The 12,312-nt window shown below is 58.6% G+C and overlaps 1 protein-coding gene across 2 annotated transcripts in view; it reads right to left on the bottom strand.

Moving 5' to 3' along the window:
* NPHP4 (nephrocystin 4) overlaps window positions 1-12,312 on the bottom strand; it is an 86,216-nt gene that overhangs the window by 63,683 nt on the left and 10,221 nt on the right. For both annotated transcript variants that reach the window (XM_037062098.1, XM_037062099.1), the window contains exons 5-7: window positions 5,695-5,867; window positions 4,910-4,974; window positions 2,444-2,599 (exon numbers count right to left, since the gene is read on the bottom strand). In XM_037062098.1, the coding sequence (XP_036917993.1) occupies window positions 2,444-2,599; window positions 4,910-4,974; window positions 5,695-5,867 (394 nt within the window). The remainder of the gene's footprint in view (window positions 1-2,443; window positions 2,600-4,909; window positions 4,975-5,694; window positions 5,868-12,312) is intronic.

Genomic DNA, 12,312 nt, shown 5'->3' with positions numbered 1-12,312 from the left:
CTTCCACGGCCCTGGCCACTTCAGGCGGAGTCCACACCGCTCCAGGCCAGGCCGGGTGGCCAAGCCTCCGTCCGTACCACCCGCCTGGTCCCTCATGCCTTTCTGTCCCGTTCGCCTAGAGGGGGACAGAGGAGCCCACAGAGGGGGCAGAGCATGAGGACGGGGGTCTGAGGCACACAGCTAAGGGGTCCCAGACCGGAGGCTCACTCCCATGCAACAGGCGGCTTCGTGGGCCACAGACCGTGACCACGACCCGGGTGGTGACGTGGGGGCCCACCATCCAGGGCAGAAGCTGCACAAGAGGAGGCGGGATGGCTTTCCAAAGGCACAGAAAAGATACCATGGAATCAGCAGTGTGTGCCAAACGGGAACAAGTGCGAGCTTCCCTCGGAGACGCTGCTCAGGAAACGGCCCGTCTGCCGTCTAGGGGTGACGGAGCCGCCAGAAGGGCCGGAATTAACCGCTGCCCCATCCAGTCATCCGCAGACTGCAAGTCACTCTCACAGGTCCAACCCCCACACTAGTGAGCACGATGCGAACGGGGGAGACTCGAACAGGGCCCGTGGGCTGTGTGGACATCGGGGTCCTGGGGGGATGCTGTTCTGCCACCGTGGGCAGAGGGTACGCGGGACCCCTCCACATCACTCACTCAAACCACAGTGAACCACAAGAACCCCGAACAACTGAACCCTCCTACACTGTGGCATTTCACAAAGGAACAAATATCCAGCTCCCAGTGTGACCCTGAAATACACCAAACCCTCCACACACGTGACAGATGGCTCACCCGGGAGCCTTCCAGTCCCAGCCTCGGCCACTCCGGGGCTATAGGACGCTGTCCAGCAAAGGACCCTTTATTGAGAGGGAGTCACGAGAGCCCAGAGGTCCAGGGCAGAATGTCACAGAGACACAGAACATGGCCAATGCCTCCAGGCCACGAGGGACACTCCATGAGACTCTGCCCAGAAGGGGGCCAAGCACAACGGGCGTTTTCTCGACGGCCACCAGGAAACCTGATGACAAGCAGAGCCCCTCCATTCTCCCCAGAAGAGTGATTGCAGCCCCTGCCAGGGGCAAGTTGGGCTCCCCCACCCTTCCCCCACTGGAGCACATTCCGGCTCCACTTCCATTCATTTCAAACCACCACACAAACCGCACTGCGTGTCTGCCGTGTCCCCTCCCTCTGTGCACGGCCCTGCCACACCAGCGGGGCTACGGGCCTCGGGTCTCTCCTGAAAATGGGAGCTTTACGGATGAAGAGCTGGAATCACGCTTCCAATCAGAGCGCCGCTCTGTAGCGTGGCCCCTGGACTCCACAGCCTCGCACGAGAGACTAAGGACCAAACTCGGGCTGTCTGGACGTCTGGTCTGCTCTTTCCGTTAAGGACCTAGAAGCAGCTCTGGGCCAGGTTTCGTTCGGTGTTTTAAAGTTTACCTGCAGTCCTGCTGACACCCACTGGCAAGCCACAGTGATGCTGCGGCTCAGGCCCAACCCTGCACAAGAGGGTGACACAGGCTGACTCAGGGCGGGCGTGCCCAGCACCCTCACCTCGACGCACGTCACTGACCGAGGGGCCCCGGCCAGGGTGCCGGCCACAGCCCAGGTCTCAGAGCCGCAGGTTCCCCGGCCTCTCACTCAGCCCCAGCGGATGCCCCCGAGGCTCTCTCCGTCTCCCAGAACTCGAGGCCCTCCTCTCTCTCGGAGGGGACAAATGCTGCAGGGTCCCACCCACACGAAGTAACGGGAGCAGTCGTATTCAGAGAGACGGAGGGAGAGCAGAGGGCAGGGAGGGTGGGGGGGGCTGGGGCAGGAGACTCAGTGGGGACGGGGTTCCAGTCTGGGAAGACGGACCGTTCTGAAGAAGATGGCGGGGTGGTCGCACAACAGTGCGAATTCACTTAATGTCACTGAGCTCCTCGCTCAAAAAACGGTACATTTTATGTTGCATCTGTTTATCACAAGGAAAAAGTAGTAATAATCAAGCCACTGATGTGGAGGTCTAGGAAGGTGACATGTGGCAACAGTGGTTTTCCTGGCCACAGTCATAAACACATGACTGCTTTTCTCACAGAAGCACTTCCTGATAAAAGGCGACAGAGGTGTCGAGAGGGAGGTAAGACTGTTCAGGAAGGGACAACAGACAGCGATGGCACTGCCACCTCCTGCTCCCCCTCCTCCTGCTGCTCCCCCTCCTCCTGCTGCTCCCCCTCCTGCTCCCCCTCCTCCTCCTGCTCCTCCTGCCGCTCCTCCTCCTGCTCCCCCTCCTCCTCCTGCTCCCCCTCCTCCTGCTCCCCCTCCTCCTCCTCCTGCTCCCCTCCCCCACCAGGCTGTTTGCTGAGAGGTGCTAACCACATCCCACTGATACTCACCTGCCCAAAAGACCCTGATTCCTATGAGGTAGGACCATGGACTAACAAGTGGAGAGAACAAAGCAGCCCTTACCCGTGTCCCCGTGAGCTGGAAGGAGGCCAGGTATGTGCTGCAGACCCGATACCAGGAGGTTCTCGGGCAGGAGGTGGAAGGCGAGCTCCAGGGCCGGGTGTGGCCTCAGGGTGCACTGCAGGCTGCAGTTCTCAATCACGGTCATGTGCTTGTTTTCTGAGGGAGAAAACAGCACTGTGACAGCTGAAACCAAAGGCACTCCGGTCAAATCACCTACAGACTGAGAACCTTAGACATAAGTAGATGCCACAAACAGGAAACGTATTTTTCTAGGGAGACAGAGGAGTTAGTTGGTCGGTTCAGCCAAAAAATGGGGGAGTGGGACTCTCTAGTAACTTTCTCTGGTAAAATTGCAAGAAAGAGATGCTTGTTTTTAATGCAACGGAACAAATCATCTCTGGCTCACACCTTCTCCAAAGCAGGAGGCCCTTCCCAGGCTTCACTCAGCCGGGGCCTCCCTGCAGCCTCAGCACTGGTGTCCAGGGAGCCCCACAAGGCGGCAAGGCCAGGCCCTGGGGGCAGGGCCTCCATGACAGAGCCCCACCCACAAGGACAGTGGGTTCTTCTGGGGTGAGGGCTGAGGCTCGGCTAATCAATCTTTATAACACAGGGACAACAGGTCCGAACCCCAAGAAAGGTTCTGACAAGGCGCTGGGAAAAGCAGGGAGGAAGTGATGACTGAGGAGCTCAGACCCAGCGTGCGGGGGGGGGGGGGGGGGGGGGGGGTGAAAAAGTTTAAAAAAANGGGGGGGGGGGGGGGGGAGTGAACAGTTTCATTAACAGGACCTGCAACGCAGGGGTGGGGCACACCTCAGAATCGCAGGGCCTTGGGGTAGAGAGGGACCACAGACATTCCCACTAAATGGCTGATTGTACTTGGGCTTGACTTCCTCCACTGACAGGGGCCTCACCCGTCTGGAAACATGCTACGTGACTCTTAAGAGCTAAAGGCGACCCACTGCATTCACCAGAAGAAGAAATTAAGGAAAACTGTATTGGTGTTACCTAACCATTCCAAACCTGGGCTCTGCTTACTTTAAAATGTGAAATACCCCATAAGGCACTGTCCGACGACCCCTATGGAGGGCACACGGGAGAAACATTGCAGAATCGCAACCGCGCAGCCCTGCCTGGGACTCAGCCACCCTCTGGGCGAGAGGTTACCTTGGAGACGCGCCATACCCCTGGGAAGGGCAACGTGACATCAGCCCTCACTCTTCTCTAGCACGGCCCTAGTGTCCCCCGCGGGGACCGCCTTGACGTGACACGTTCCCGGAGACAAACTGTGATGGGGACGCAGGGCCAGCGCCACAAGTAAAAGGACGGCAATGAGACTGGGGACGTGCTTGCTAGCGTCAAAAGACCTGGAAAGGACCCACAGAACTCCGAGAGGCCACCAGGGTGCAGGTGAAGGAGTGGCCTCCCTCGGACCCTTTCTACACTTCCCTGTGCTTTCTGAACCACGCGAGTGTGCCACTCGTTCGAGAAAACACCACACATTTCTGGAAATGACAACCGAGGAGGTACGCTCACGGCCCGTGGCTGGTCCTTCCCGTGCTCCCCTGCGCGGTCACGGCCCCCATGGACGTTCCAACAGCCCCCCAAACCATGGGGCAACACCAACGTGGCATGTACGCCACCTAAAGTCCTGATTCCAGGGAGACCCCAAGGCAGGAAACGCCGACCAAGTAACAATTAAATTCAACTGAGAAATAACCTAAAAGCCAATCTTCATCAATAAAATTAGTTTCTGCCTGTTTCAAAATTCAGTGGGAAGTGGAGGTGATGGGGCTCGTTTGACTTTCACACGCACTCCATGACACTCAAAACTCCCGTCCGGAGTCCAGGCAACATCTCCCAGAGCAGAACTCCTGCTCCCACACCGACCCGCCTGCACCCACGTGGCCCTCCACCCCCCAGCACAGTCGGCCGGGGCCTCACGCAGCCTCTGATGTGGCTGGTGGTCTACCCCCACGTCTGCAGGCTGCCCCCCACGCCTACCCTCCCCGTGGCTATGGCCAGGGACCTGGACGTCCCTCCCAGCTGGCACCACCCCTGGGCCTCCTGGGAGACAGGAGCCCAGCTTCCACATTGCGGCGATGTCCCTACAGATGGCTCTTCGGTCAGGTGCAGAAGGGCCTTGCCTCGTCCTTGATGGACTTCACAGTTAGCCGCCTCCTGTGACAGCCAGTGGCCGTGCTGGACAGTAACTACCATCTGGGGGGCAAAGCTGTTACCCTGGAGGCAAGGAGGCCACCAGCCCTCCCACCAGGCAACTCCCACAAGGCCCCGCCTGTCCTGTGGCCACCCTCACGAAGCAATGCCCCTCTGGCAGGCCATCCTTGCAATTAGGTCAAAACCCTGAGCCCATGGCATGTGCCGCCCAATGGAGTCCACTGAGGAAGCTCAAGAACAGAACTGGAAGGGGGCAGCGCTCGGGGAGCCCAGCATTGGCCGGTCTCTTACGTTCTATGGGGTCCTGCAACAGCGGGTGCAGCAGGGCTCTGGGGCTGCCGTGGTACAGCTTCAGCCTGCAAAGCAAGGCCCAGGGGCTGAGTCAGCGGTGCCTCTGGCTTCAGTCTCCCTCAAACGCCAGCTGCTCGTCTCTGAAGGAGAGTGTTGGGGGGGGGCCCAACCCCCACACCACCAAGGGCTTTCTCAGCCTGCTGGACTACGGCCCTGTAGAACTCGGACCCTGGGGAAGCACCAGCCCCCACACCCCCAGCACCCCCAGCATGCCCAGCACGGCCTGGGTGCCCCTGAGACCCTGGGTCCCAGGGAGCAACACCAGGGAAAGCTATGATGACGGCACCGTCCTGAGAAAGACAGGGACGGAGCTGTGTCCACAGCTGTCTCTCCAGAGCAGTGGTTCTCCGGCCAGGGTGCTTCTGTCCCCCGGGGGACATCCAGTCATGCCTGCAGACACATTTGGCTGTCACCGTGGGAGAGACGCTACCAGCACCAGTGGGTGGAGGCCAAGAACACCACTGGTCATCCTACACTCATAGGACAGCCCCCCAGCCGACCCCCTCGGGCCCAAAACGTCAGGGTGCCAAGCTGGGAGGGCCCAGAGTGACAATGCGACCTCAACTGTGCTGAGATGGCTGTGAGGCCGCAACACCCCCGGGCCACCATTGCGGACACACAGCAGATGCCGACGAGGGCAGGGCTTCCCACTGCAGCCGACGACTGGCAGCTCGGTCAGCACAGGAAACCAGGGGAAGCACGCGGACAGGGGCAGAGGCAGGCACCGTTTGTCCTGGGACGCAGACGACGGGGACTCCGGCTTGTTGCTGAAGATCCGAAGAATTCCAAACCCGCAGGACAGAGCTTGTAGGGTCCCATCCCGTTTCCTGCCTCCGGCGACCACTTCCACCACCGCCACGATGCTCGGGTGGTTCAAGGGCGTGTGAAAGTACAGGGGCTGCGAAACAGAAATCGGAAGCCAGGTGAGACCAGACACCACCACCTGCAGCGCGGGACTCAGAGAGGGACGTTGTGCTCCTGGCCATCGCCACGGAAACACCCCACGCGGCCAGGCTGAGCACCACCAGAGAAGACAACAGGCACCAAACAGTGACGCCCTAGGAGTCACAGCCTCGCACCCCGAGTGCCTAACACCCAGGACATCAGACTCCTGGCTTCTGCTCTGAGAACCTTCCATCTGCGAAAGGTGCCAACAGGTACCAGGCCCTGCAGAGAAGAAGGAGGGGAAGGGGGGCACGCACCGCACCCCGACAGGATCCCAGAGACGTCAGGGGAAGACAGGACGAGTCCCCGCAGACGCATCTGCTGAGCCGGCTGACGTGGCACTCGCCGTACAAACCGCAGTCACGACCCACGGGCGTCGTGGCCAGTTTTATGTGCAGCTATTCTGAAACTGCATCTGAACCAATTTTGTTTAAGCAGAATCCATGGATTTCTTGAAGTGCTATGTAATTACCCCCAGTTCAGAGACCAACTAACGTCTTTGTGTGACAAAAACTGTGTTGAGATCATTTTCTTAGTGGATTGTTTCGAACCTACACCAAGCAGAGGCCATATTCCAAGGGCCTCTGAAAGGGCGCCCACCAGGACCTTCCCGTCTGGCCATGTGAACGAAGGGCGGCCTCCAGCCCGAGCTCTCGGGGGACAGTGAGCAAGGACACGGGACAGGCCAACCCGCTGCCTCGGCTCCGACGGGGAGTAAAACTGCTGCACCTGCTACTGTTTTCTTCCTAATGCATGAAACCTGCCACAGTTGATTTCATTTAAAACTAACAAATGTCACAGACACAGAAGACAGGGACAGAGGCTGTGAATCAGCAGGGAACAGGTGTCCCAGGAGCTCGGCCCTGGCCTAGACTCAGTGTTTCCCGGCACCGGCGTGCGAGCTGGGGTCGCCGGCTGCACATAGAGACCGCCACCCCCATGGGCAGAAAGAGGTGAGGCGGGCCCAGGCGGGCGCTGCGGGTGATTTAAACATGGAATAATCCCCTGTTAACGAGCCATTAGCACAGTGACACCCAGGAAACGTTTGCTGTAATCATAGACTGTCAGCCCAGGATAACAGAGAGACACATTAAAACATCAGCCATGAGGTATAAATCATTATTCTATTATCTTTTATTGCAAAATGATGAAATAATGACCACTTACAGCTGACAGGTGGTTGGACCAAGAGAGAATTATGTTTCTGTTTCCAAGCCTCGAGAACTGGTTCCAAAGCCTCACTGGACAGTGGAGTGTGTTATTTGCTCCCCTTGCACACTTGTACCTGTGCGCGCCGCGTTTATGGACGCTGCTGCCCGTTGCTCCTTTCCACAGAGAGACGGGAGTTTTAAACCGTGAAGTGAAGCCACCACGATCCCAGTTAGAGGTCACAGTGAAGGTGCTCTGCCTGCAGGCGGGGACAGCTTCTCCAGCGTGTCCCAAGTGCCATTCATGGCTCTTGCCTCTCCCTCCCACCCACCCCCGGAAGCAATCACCCTGAGACAGAACAAGCAGGACAGAGCCCATGGTGTCCAGCTCCAGGGGCCCTGCTCCAGGCAGGACAGTGGCCACCAGGAGCACAGCATGTAGAAAGACAACGCGAGGTCACAGGTCACCCTGATCGGTCAGGACAGACGCTCTTTCCTAAACATCACTTCCTGACCCTCAGGCCGGGAACTGTACCCTAGGAAAGAACTCCTAAGGACCTTGGGAAATTCGACCAGCCCCGAGGAGGCCCAAGGTCAAAGGCAGAGGCTAGGTTATGGAGATACAAAATGCAAACCTGTTCAGGACCAACCACTCGGAAGCTCTGGGGAGGTGAAAGTTGCCTAGGGATGAAGACACGCTTCGACCCCCAGCCCCCATCCTCCTCTGCCACCCACCGGAGTGTCCTTGCAAGACTCGCCGGCACCCAGGTGCCCTACCCACCTCACAGCATGCACTGGGGTTCAGCTGAAACCCCAACAGTGCTCAGCGGGGCACGACCTGCAAACAAGCCCTTCAGCCTAGGGACAGTTCATCAAACGTCACACCGCATGCCTGGAGTGGTGAATCCTACCCGACAGCCAACAGGACTGGATTAGAAGTTTGAGTTGAGCCCATCACATTCCCCCAAGAGCAGGCCCCTTAAGAAGGGGGGGTCCCCATCAGCCTGCATCACACCTCACTCAACCACACACGATGGGTCTCTGCCCGGACGAGGTGCGTGGGTTAATAAACCACTAAAATGCTCGTGTCTTGCTGTCTTCGTCTTCAAACACACAGACACCACTTTGCCTCGGGGCCAGGCTGCCATCTCCCATGCCCGCGCCAGGACTGAACCCAGGCCTGTGATGGCACCCCTGCGGCTGCACCGCCCTGGGCCACCCCGGTGACATGCCACTCCTCAGTCCCCGCAGAACACACAGTGGGCAAGAGGGCCGGGGGAAAGGAGCCGGCACTGAACTGGGGCCTCAGGAAGCGTGTCTTCCATGAGCCTGGAGCAGAGCGTCTCCGGGAAGAGGAGTCCACCACACTCGCTGCTGCTTCCACCTACAGCTCAGCTTCCACGCACAGCTCGCGCAGCTCACACGGCTCCCGCAACAAGGCCGGCCCTGAGACGGAGGCCCAGGCGCGGCGCACTCTGCGGAGCAAAACTCTCCTCTGGGAGACACAAAGCCCCTCATCTGAAGCCGAAAGCACCCACTCCTCTGGGTGGGGCTCACCCTCATCCACACCAAGCAGCATGGCCATGAAAACAGCCCCACCTAGAGCCACCAGGCTCAAAACACACGTGACCTGAGGGCTCAAGGAACCTGGTCTAGAATGACAGTGTGACTGCAGCCTGGGCTGAAATGACCACTCGCCACCTCCTCCACCCTGCACAGCCAGCTCCCCAGTGAAGCCCAGCCCACCACCGACGCCACCAGTCCTTGCTAAGCAAAGGCTTTCTAGGAGCCTGTGTGGAGACAGCAGAGTGTCCAATACTCACGTGCCCCCAGGAACACACACGGCCACCACCTCTGCATAGAGGAGGCGATTAGGGGTTAGAATCACGGCCTGAAACCCCAGGAAGAGTGACAGAGCAGGCCTGAGCAGGCTTCAGCCCATGTCCATCTCAGAACACGTTCCACGGCCAAGGCCTGCACCAGCCACACTCCGGCCACAGGAACAAGTCCCTGGCCAACTCAGAGAAGCAAGCAAGGCGATCGACCCGAAGGGTAGCCTCCCCAGTACGCCGGCACGGGCACGCCAACACAAGCGGGCAGATTCCAGCCTCTGCCCCACCACACGACGGAGCCCCAACCCTGGACACATCACGGAGAGGCAGCCGTCATATCTCCTTCTAGAACCATCTATCCCCCCTTTTGGCTTGGAAGCCCCTGAAGGTGGCTTCTGCGAGCCTGAGAGGAAAGAGGCCATCCTCAGAGGGGTGCAATGGCCACACTGCCCCCTCTCTGGGGAGACCGCGCTCCCGGAAATGAGCCGGTCTCCCATGGTCGCGGTGGCTGAGCCCAGCGCAGCACAGGATGGGGAGGGCAGCCTGGCCCTTGGGAGGGCGGGGCTGCTCCAGGCAGCCGGAAGGCTCCCTGCAGTGTCCTGGGGTCACCTGACACTCCCTTCAGCCCTGCTTTTAAGGAGAAATGACACAGCTCTCATGGACAAGGAAGGACACTGGAGTTGGGGTCTCTTGGCAGGGGTGATGGGCCGTGGAAGCAACCAATCACCTGTGTCTGCGGAGGGCAACGGGGTCGCCTGTTACCTGAGCAGCCCCGGGCTGCGGAGGGCTCGGGAGGGAGGACCTCTGGTCCAGGTCCTGCCTGCCTGTGGAGAGCCGAGAGGATTCCCGCCCTCGCAAACTGAAGCAGGAAAAATGAGCCTGTCACCACAAGGCTGAGCGTGGTGAGTTAGGGAAAGAATTTAAGGGAGAATTATGTCTGTCTCGGAAAGAAAATGTAGAAACTGCACAGTACTCTGGCCTCCGGATTATTTTGTGAAAATTTTTATTTATTTATTTTTTAGAGATGGGAAGGGAGGGAGAGAGGGAGAGCAACATCAATGTGTGGTTGCCTCTCGCACGCCCCCTACTGGGGAAATGGCCTGCAACACTGGCGTGTGCCCTGACCCGAAATTGAATAAGCGACCCTTTGATTCACAGGGCAGCACTCAGCCACTGACCACACCAGCCAGGGCCAGATCGTTTTTTTAGAAGACACTTTCTGAGAGGATGGAGGACTTATGAGCCACCTAGACAGGGTGAAGGGCAGGAGAGCCCAAGAGTCAGCTCTGACCTGAGAGGGGCCTAGGCGGCCGGTGGGGCTCCACAGTTGAGCCCGGAACTCATCATGGAGAAGCTCCCAGCTCGGGGTCAAGGCAAGATTTCTCTTTTCAAAGTAACGAAAGAGCAGCTTTCTTCCAGGGGTGCGTCCTTCAACATACCGACAACTCAGTGAAACCCAGCGCACCACAGGGTGGCTGGTTAACCCACATTTAGCCGAGGGGCACGTGGCATCCCAGTGCGGCCCCTTTCGACTGGCAATGGCAACCTCCAGTCAGACCACCCCAAGCTGATGGGTAAAGCCAGAAATACACAGCCGACCTGTGAAATCAGAGAGGGATCTCCCCCAGATTTCCCAACCCTCTCTATTTGCATAGGGGGGCAAGCAGAGCAGCCCGGTAAGCAGCACCCCGCCCCCACATATCGGTGCCGCTGGGGACAGCCCCCCACTGTGCAAATACACATATATGCACGTGTGTATGCACACACAGCGAAGGGGACTTCTCTGGAGCTATGTGAACTTGAACAAAACCTGGTTTTCGGTATTCTGAATGTCAAGGAGAGGAGGGGAAGGGCTGGAGGCACAAGATGCTGCTCGGCAGGCCGGGCTCATTCCTGGCACATCAGCAGCCTCTGCTGGTCACTGAGGACACAGCAGCCAGGGAGCAGCTTCCTCTGAGCCTTTCCCTGCACCCCCAAAACACGTACCTGGCTGCACCCTCCACCTCAGCAACCCCAGGACTGAGCGGAGGACACAGAGGGGGACTCATCTCAGAACCACAGCGACTGTAAAGTGTCCCTGTGCGGATCTCAGAGCACAGTCCTGTCTCGAGACACTGGGAGCACTCTGCCACATGGACACAAGGGGTCAGGAGGCCACAGGACAATCCTGCAGTCACCGTGTGGGCTGTCAGAAGGCCACCAGGTCCACCTGCTTGCACGCACACGTGGCTTCATGACCCATGCTGTTGGGTTTCTCTTTAAGGAGGGACATAACACCGACCTCCAGAGGAGGCTGCTGGAGGCAAAACAACGTAACTGTGCTGTGAGCCAAGGCCTGGCCAGTGGAACCCTCCAGGAGAGAATGGCGATGTCACCACCACCTTCCTTAGCCACTAATGAGCTGTCTCGGCTCCAGGCTTCCTTTGGCCTCACGGTGCACATGGAAAGTAGACACCCCAACTCTGGCCCCAGGAGGTCCCAGGAGGCCCCTCTAATGCAACAGAGGCTGAGCCCAGGCCAGGTTACCAGTGACATCAGGGCCATGGCCACTGCCGACGAACCACTTCCTGTCCCAAGCAAGCGTGGGCGATGTCTTCCTCTGCTGAGACAGCACCAAGGAGCTGCCCACGGTCACACAGGAGATTCACAGCATAAACCTCTCTCAGGCACAGTGGGCATGGAGACATTTAAGAGGCATTTAGCACTAGCTGGTGTAGCTCAGTGGATTGAGCGCAGGCCTATGAACCAAAGGATTGAGGTTTGATTCCCAGTCAGGTCACAAGCCTGGGTTGCGGGCCAGTTCCCAGCGGGAAACGCACGAGAGGCAACCCTACATTGGTATTTCTCTCCTGCTCTCTTTCCCTTCCCCTCTAACAATAAATAAATAAAATCTTTTTTTAAAGAGGCATTTTTAGAAGAGGCATTTGCACAAGCTATTAGACAGCCTTCACATCAGACACACTTGTGGTCCCCTGGACACACACTTGACCGTGGCCTTACTTCACCCTCCGGCTCCTGCCTGCTACACTATGGCACCTGTCGGCACCAACCTGCCCGCCACACAGCCCATGCCTGGACAGTCCCCATGACTTTGCGACTGGGCCAGGACACTCCCAGCAGAAAAGAGGCATCTCAGGCTGGGGTTAAGCACAGTGACATCTCCAAGGACAGGTAAGGTCACTGCCACCTTCATTAGTCACTGACTGTCACAATAGCAGGTTTCCATGGGCCTCACTGCACATACAAGAGATCAAATCAATACGGCCCTCCCAGTGCCACAGACCCGCTGCGTGGGGAAGCCCACCGCAGCCCCTGGGCTCCCCCATGCACACCTGATGCCCTCGTCCTCTCCTGGAGGCCCCGCTTAATGTCAGCTCCACCAAGGGGCGCTCCCACATCAGCTTCCTGAGCCTCACTC

The sequence above is a fragment of the Sturnira hondurensis genome, unplaced genomic scaffold, assembly GCF_014824575.4.
Source record: "Sturnira hondurensis isolate 20B ecotype Veracruz unplaced genomic scaffold, ASM1482457v3 Scaffold0013931, whole genome shotgun sequence".
Taxonomy (NCBI): Eukaryota; Metazoa; Chordata; class Mammalia; order Chiroptera; family Phyllostomidae; genus Sturnira; species Sturnira hondurensis.
This window is presented reverse-complemented; position numbering and strand designations above follow the sequence as displayed.